The sequence below is a fragment of the Malurus melanocephalus genome, unplaced genomic scaffold (genome assembly GCF_030028575.1).
Source record: "Malurus melanocephalus ecotype Western Australia unplaced genomic scaffold, MMel_1.1 scaffold_318, whole genome shotgun sequence".
Classification (NCBI taxonomy): Eukaryota; Metazoa; Chordata; class Aves; order Passeriformes; family Maluridae; genus Malurus; species Malurus melanocephalus.
This window is the reverse complement of record NW_026623550.1, coordinates 121,852-129,578: the sequence shown is the minus strand read 5'-3', so window position 1 is coordinate 129,578 and position 7,727 is coordinate 121,852. Positions and strand designations below refer to the sequence as shown.

The 7,727-nt window shown below is 54.2% G+C and overlaps 1 protein-coding gene across 1 annotated transcript in view; it reads right to left on the bottom strand.

The window, feature by feature from the left end:
* Nucleotides 1-340, bottom strand: part of TLE5 (TLE family member 5, transcriptional modulator) — a 9,352-nt gene extending 9,012 nt beyond the window's left edge. Inside the window, exon 1 of the mRNA XM_057377558.1 lies at nucleotides 296-340. Coding sequence (XP_057233541.1) covers nucleotides 296-340 — 45 coding nt within the window. The remainder of the gene's footprint in view (nucleotides 1-295) is intronic.
* Between the last annotated feature and the right edge of the window lie 7,387 nt (nucleotides 341-7,727).

Sequence of the window (7,727 nt, the reverse complement as noted above, 5' to 3'; positions counted from 1 at the left end):
GTCCCCGCCCCCGCCGCTCAGCGCCGCCGCCCGCGGGCACCGRGCCCGGCTCCGCTCCGTGCCCTGCCCGCTGAGGGGTGAGGCCCCGCCATCCGGATCGGCCTTGTCCCAACATCCTCTCCCCTCTCCTCGCATCCTCCCGGGGCTGCCGGGTGTCACTGCCCGTTCCCGTTCCCGTTCCCGGGCCCTTCCGAGCCCGGCCCGGCGGAGGCCGCGGTGTTTTGCAGGGTCCGGCTGGCCTGAGGGATGTCCAGAGCCCCCGGACCGGCCCGTGCCGGGCAGTGAAACTCCTCACCCTCCGCAGCTTATTTTCACACCCTTCCCCGAGCAGAACGGGCATTTTGTTACCCAAGGTTTCGTTTCGCTTTATTTCAGCGCTGCCCTTGGATGAGCATGAGGGAAGGCAAAGGAAAAAAGGTAATTCACCTGCAACTGCCCCCCCGGACAAACCTCTGATCTCCGGACAATGGAATGTTCTGCTCTGGATGCAAACTTTGGACCTAAACGTCCAGACCCTGCAGTTCGTGTCCTGGGGGATCGATTGCATCCCCCCCGAGAGCAGTGGGGTGGGGAATTCAGCCACAAGACTTTATTTCTGGAAGGACTTTGTTGCCTTGGGGCCTCCTGCAAAGCCTCACACACAAATGTGCCCATCCTGAGGCAGGATCAGGTCCTTGGAAGCCATTCGGGGAATAACAGGCAAGGAACACGGTTGGTACGTGTGAGCACACAGGGAGCTTTCATAAATTTCAGATGTTGCTCTCTGTCTATCATTAAAAATCAGTACATTTTCTGATTAAAAATAAAACCCTCCACGTCATGACTCCAGCATTGTGGGCTGGCCTGTTGTGGTATTTATTTTTAAAAAGAACAATATAGCAGCTGAGTTATTGTGACACCTCGTGCATATTGTGCAGTAGCTTTTTCCCTTCAACATCTCCATATTAGTGGAAACTGTGACAGCTTCATGCCAAGGATTATTAATAGTGCAGGCAGGCTTTGTGTCCCTGCAGAATAAGGGTTGGAAAACAGGGCAGACAGTCTTCCCCCAGTGGGGTTGGCATCCCGGTCCCCCTTTTTACATGGAGAGAAACTGAGTCACCCCAGCTTAGGCTCTGCTCAAGGGCAGAGAGATGCAGTTTGTAGTCAGTGTGTGCATGAGACCAGAGCAGCTCCCTGTTGTCCCCTTCCCCTGGTGCTGGAGCAGCACGGGCACCCTGCCCTACCCTTGCAGCAAYTTGCAGTCACTCCTTTCCAAGTGGGAAATGAAATGCTCCTTTATTGGCATTTCTGTTGGCTACAAAATGTTCCATTTTATCTTTTTTATTTTTTTTCCTTCCACTCTCTCCTTACATTCTTCCAGGAAACGCACTAATTTATGGTATAATCTTGGCAATTCCCAATCCAGGGGAACACAAACTCACTTGTGCCTGGTAAATGACTTTTTAATGGGCYGGTTTCCAGCCGGGCAATGCACCTGCATCTGAAAAAGAGGGGATTTTAGCCTTGCCCGGGCTGTGTGAGTCAGTGGGGCTGAATATGGCCTGGGCACAGAGGAGCTGGCCCCAAACACAGCCTGGAGAACAGCGGGGGTTCCCACAGCCCACCTCAGACCTGGCGTGAGAAATGAAGRTTTTTCCAGTGCAGGAAATGGAGTTCTGTGTAGGAGCTCTCCAAGTGAACCAACATTTGTCTGCTGCAAAGCTCTTTGAAGGCGATGTTGGGAAGCCYCTCACTCCCTGAACACCTTGATCAGGAATAAAATCATGCTGGGCCTTTGCTACAGCCAGGGCTGGGTTAGAGCTGGGCATTCAGGTGGGTTTCCAGAAAACCACAGGGGTCACAGAGGGCAGAAATATTTTGCATTTCTAATGGAGCAATAAGCTGTCCCAGTCCCTGGCCCCACTGGAACAGTTCATACAGGGATGTCCTAATGAAACCAGAGAAACTTCCTATTCGTTCCTAAAAGGAGCAGTCTAACAAAGCTGCCAAAAATAAATCTGTGTAATGAAGAGCCTTTGTAAATTATTCAGATGTAATATCCCACTCCTGCACTGGTTCAAGGAGAGAGGYTGTACAGACATTTTCTGCTCTGAAGCTCTGGACACAAGGTGAAAGCCATTCTGTCATTATCATGAAAATGTAGGCCCTGAGATCCTGCTTTTACCCTGAGAATAGCATCTCTTCTACCTGGAATTAAAGAGGAAGGAATAAAAAAGGCACAGCAGCAATTCAGCTMCTGAGACTAGGAAGGTTTTTTTTCCTTTCTCCACAGCCTCAGGATCTCTATGGGGTCCCATCACCTCAAGCTGACCCCATACACAGATGCTTTGCAGGATTGGGTTTCCTGGGGCACTGCTCACCTCAGAGTGGCACTGACAGGACCTTGGTGGGTGTGGGGTGGCTCAGCCAGCGACTCCTCCTTTGCTTCTCACTTGTGGTTTGAATGCTGTGGCATTCAGTCCTTCCAGTAAAAACGGGGCTGAGACCCACCCCACTCATTAACCTTCAGCTGCCATCCATACCCCACCTGCCAAAAAAACCCAAATCCCTTCCAGGGCTGCAATCCCCCACTGCCACCCCATATTCAGACATTTGAGGTATTTCATAAGGGACAGTGATGGTAGCTTGTGGGCTGTTAGCCCCATGCCATGCTCCTGGGGCTCACAGAGTTCTCCCCTTCCTCCTTCCCTGCTTCCCCAGTCCCTCTTTACCAGCAGCAATGCTGCTTCCTGCTTTCCTGCTTTTTTTTTTTTTTGGTTTTGCCCAACACTGCCAGGTTTGTGCCACCTGGCTGGGATGAGAAGGCCAGGACTGGTGGGGGTAGCCAGGCGCTGGACCTTGGCTCCCTGCCACATCCAGGCCACACTGTCCCTTATCACCGCTCTTATCACAGGGATTATTGGCTTTTTATATTAAACTTTCTCCAGATGGCATAACACAATCAGCCAGACATGAGGCGAGGGCTGGGCAGAACGRGGAGTGATTTACAAGCACTCTGCCTCTGAAGTCTTTCACATAAGGGGGTCCTTTCCTTTTCTCCTTCAACCACCTCCCAACTCTCCTGCTGTTTTTGTGAGCTGGGCAGGTCTCTGGGATGAGCAGTGGGGTTCCCAGGGATGTGAGGAGCACCCATGGCACYCACCACTGCAGCACTGCCCTCCCCACAAACGTGGCACTGGCAGGGCACAGATGCCATCCAGCAGTGCTGTCCCTTGCCCCTGTCACCCCCCAAACCCAACTTCTCTGTCCCCTGGGACACCCAGGTGCTCCTGATGTGGCACTGGCAGGGCCCAGATGCCATCCAGCAGTGTCCCTTGCCCCTGTCACCCCCCAAACCCAACTGCTGTGTCCCCTGGGACACCCAGGTGCTCCTGATGTGGCACTGGCAGGGCACAGATGCCATCCAGCAGTGCTGTCCCTTGCCCCCATCACCCCCCAAACCCAACTGTCCCTTGGGACACCCTGGTGCTCCTGATGTGGCACTGGCAGGGCACAGATGCCATCCAGCAGTGCTGTCCCTTGCCCCTGTCACCCCCCAAACCCAACTGCTGTGTCCCTTGGGACACCCTGGTGCTCCTGATGGGGCACAGCAGAGCTCCAGCACCTCAGTGCCCATTTGGGCAGCGCACAAAGTGCTCATTCTGCACCAGATGCCCCCGGTTCTGTGCTCATTTCCTGCTGGATCTGTCTCGCTGCTTGCCCTCAGAGGCAGAAATGAACACCAGCCCRAATTCCTCGCCTGCACCAAGGAGAAAAATGAGAAACTGTCCCTGGATGTGCAGAGGTCCCAGCCAGGAATGGCCTGTGGGCAGAAAGGGCCTTTCTCCAAGAATAGCCTTGGTCCAGGCAGGCTTTTTACAGCTGGTAAAACATTCCTACCCTCTTTGATCCCGTTTTATCAGTGACTTGGAATAATTGGGTTCCATTCCTCSTGGTGGCTGCCCCCCACCCCTCCCTTCTGCTGTGGCCTGTGTTTTTGCTGCAGACTGATTAGGGGTAATTATCATCCTTTTTACCAGCCAAAGTGCAAGGAACAGTTCACACTCCTTGCAGGAAGCAGGAAAGGGATTTTGCAGCTTGAGCCGTGATTAGGAAGCACATGGCAAGGATGCCTGAACCTGCTCACCCCCTGGGTGGTGTCCCTGAGGCGTTTGGTGAGAGATAAGCAGGAAATTTGAAGCTGTAAGACGGTCAGGAGGTCCAGGGGAATCCACTTTGGCCAAGAGAAGTTTCCTGGCACAATCAGTTTGCAGAAGCAGCGTGTGAATCGCTCTGCAGACTGAGCCTGATGGTGGGAGTGACCCACAGGGGCTGGAGTGGGCAGAGGAGCAGCTGCTTGACCAGGCACACTGTGGGATGGCAAAGATTCAGGATTTTCCCCTCTCCTCTTGCTGGACCCAGGGAGGAGCAATTTTGAGGTCAAAGGGATCACCCAGGCTTTCCTCCTGCCTCATATGAGGCAGATCCCTTCTGTCCCTGCACAGATCAGTGTTCATCTACTGCACTGGAGCTAAACCAAATGAATATTCGCAGCAATTTCTGAGATTTGCACGGGGAAGACGGATTACTACACCCTTAAGAGTCTTTCTGTACCCGGCTAGTTCAGCAGCTCTCCTCCAGGTAGGGAGAACATTTCTTCCTGACCTCAATTTATGACAAACACTGAAGCATGAGGCTGGATTGATTGCACAAGGAGATTGTGTCTTAGTAACTTGTGTGAATGCTGCAGTGGCTATGCTAATTCATATTCCTTTATTTATGAAATCTRTGTGCAGGTTGAGTGCAATTAAATGATGTGCTTTGGGATCCGAGGGGATGAAAGGATCATGGAAAATGTAGGTTTGTTATCCTAGTTTACTGTGCAGAGCCCACCTACAACACCATGACAAACCAGATGTGAAACATAAGGTTTAAAAAAACTAATCCAGCAATTGCTGTCACAGGCTGCATCTGTCAGTGTTGTTTGATCTCGGTGCCTTTCCCCCTCTTCTCAGAGAACTCAAATCTCCTCGTGGCATCTTCCTGTGACAGGCAATTGAAAAGCCTGTAAAATTAATTTTGGGGGAGGCTGAAACATTTGACACGTGCTCTGCAGCTGGGTCCCTGGTCCCTCAGCACCCAGAGAGTGTCCAGACACATYCCTCCCTTGAAAAGRAGACTCTGGAACYTCTCTGGGCAACCCCTTCCAGTGCTCTGTCACCTGCACAGGAAAGTTTTTCCTCATGTTCAAGGTGGAACTTCCTGTGCATCAGTTTGTGCYCATTGTCCTCTTGCTGGCACCACTGAGCAGAGCCTGGCTCCATCCTCTGACATTCTTCTTTCAGATGCTCCTGGATGTTGGTGAGATCCCTGTTTTTTTTCCAGGCTGAACACACTCAGCTCCCTCAGCCTTGCAGGATCATCTCCCTACCCTGCTGGCAATCTCTGCTCCCCTCTGCTCTCAAGCATCTGGAACTCACAAGCACCTGAGAAATGGGGCCAGAATGGAGAAAASAAAACTTTGAAATGCTTGCAATGCTGCCCAGCATGGGCCTCAAGGTCTTTCTCTCCATAAACAAATGGGACAGTATTAACTGCTGCAAATTTGGGCCATGGGAACAGTTGCTCTGGAAGTGGCCTGACACATTCAGGATCAACTTTCTGGGGGAACAGGGACATGGAGACTGGGGAATTRCACAGCACACTGGTGACAGAGCTGAGGGAAATCCTGGGAACCTTCTGAGCACCAAAACTCTTCCAATAGGGCAGAAAGGGAGGGAGTGGATGGTCTATTGTTGCAGTTCTGCCATCCTTAAATCAACACTGKGATCAGGATTTATCCAAACTCAATCTCTGTGGTCCCCAAGCTTCCCATCAGCAGGAACCAAGCAAGTGATCCAGGATTGGATGCAAAATTTTGTTACTCCTTTTCTTTCGGCAAACTGTAGAAAGAACTTCTTCAGGCTCTTCTGGCCTTTAGATTTTGATCCTGCTCAGGAGATGGCAGCCAAAATCATTGCTTGCAGCACACAGCACCTTGTGGTTCAAAGCAGCCCAGCAATCCCAAACAGATAATTCTTTAGCAAACCCCAGATGTGTTATCTGTTACCCTCACAGCCTGAGGACATGCAAAGAGGTCGAGTGACTTGCTCRAGGAACTTCAGTCTCCTGAAGGACTGTCCAGAGATGGGAGTTCCAAAGGGCAACAGGTCACAGGGAGCAGCCAGTGTGGCTTTGATCCTGGGTRTGCTGAGCACTTGTGTCTGCTGAGTGAGTAATTTTCAGCTGCCTAAGCAAAATGACCACACCTCCTCTGCCAGAGGACTGTGGTGAGGGAGGAACAGTCCTCTTGGCTGTGGGGCACCTGGGAGAGAAAGTAAGAGAATGTAATAATGGGAGGTGAGTATTGGTGTTGTAAAAGGCCAAACAGTGGAGAGACCACCAAAACAAAGTTAGAATCTTTTTTTTTTTTTTTAATTGAAGCAAAGAACTCATAGAAATAGCGCAGGTGTAAGAGAGAATTTAAGTGGAWAATAGAACCTATTGTTTTTTGAGTATCTTGTGTTCCTGTCTCAAACTGCCCAGAGGGAGGGACTGGCAAACCATGGCATAAACCAGGCTGCTGACAAGACAGGTATGTAAYAGCTCTGTTACACTTTTTTGCACCTTTAAAAAGACTTTTTAGACACAAGCCCAAGGAGGGCGAGGGGTGTGCAGCCACAGGTGCTTACAGGAGGGGTGTGAATGTATGGTGAGTCCAGGTGGCAGGTGTTCTGCTTGGGGCAGCTCTCACAGAGCACAGTGACGCTGCTCTGACAGATAAAGCTGCACCGGCAGCAGAARGATGAACACAAGGCTGTGCCATGGATGGGATCCATCAGGCTGCTGGCTGGAGGAACTGCTACAGGTCAACAGGCGCCTAGTGGGATGAAGAAACCGGGGTTAAAGCCAGCTCTGAGCCCCCTGTGTGGAGAGACAGAGCGAGGGAGGGCTCGGAGGCGGCACCCAGAGATCTCAGGGGGCAGGTTCGGTCTGGCTCTGGTGGGACACGGCAGCAGCCGGAGCCYGGAGCACAGCGCTGGGACAGCGAGGCCTCAGCCTTTTCCTCCCGGGCACCGAGGGCTGGGGGCGGCCGGGCTGGCGGGGTCTGCGGGCTGAGTCGGGCCCGTTCCACGCAGCGTCGGGCCTGGCCCGCTCCGGGCACCCGCTGAGGGCTCCGAGCCGTGCGGGACGAGCCGCAACGTCCGGGSCCGGGCCCGCCCTGTGCCGCCATCCCAGCGGCCGCCAAGGCCCTACCCGCCCGCCGGGGCCCGACCGCGGGCCCGTAGAGGGCGAGAGGAGGCGGCGGCTCCGCGCTCGGCCCGGCCGGGCCCGGTAACGGGAGGGTCCGCTCCGGTCCCATCCCGCCCCACCACGGCCGCCCGGTCCGCCACCTTCCCACAATGCCCGGCGGCCCCGCCCCGCTCTAGGAACGCGCGTCCGTGCGCCGTCTCCCCCCCCCCGCGACCGGCCAACCAAACCCTGCGCTCCGATTGGCTGCGGCGCCACGTCCCGCCCGTCCGGGCCCGCCCCGCCGAGCGCCGCGCTCTCCCATTGGTCGCGGGCGCTGTCAGTCAGCGCTTGTTTTCGGCGGCAGCGGGTTGGGTTGCGCCGGCTCGTCGGTGTCTCGGCGGAGCCGTGCGGAGGGAGCGGCGGCGCAGCCGGGCGAGAGCGGCGCGGGGGCGGCGGCGGCGGCGCTGGCGCTG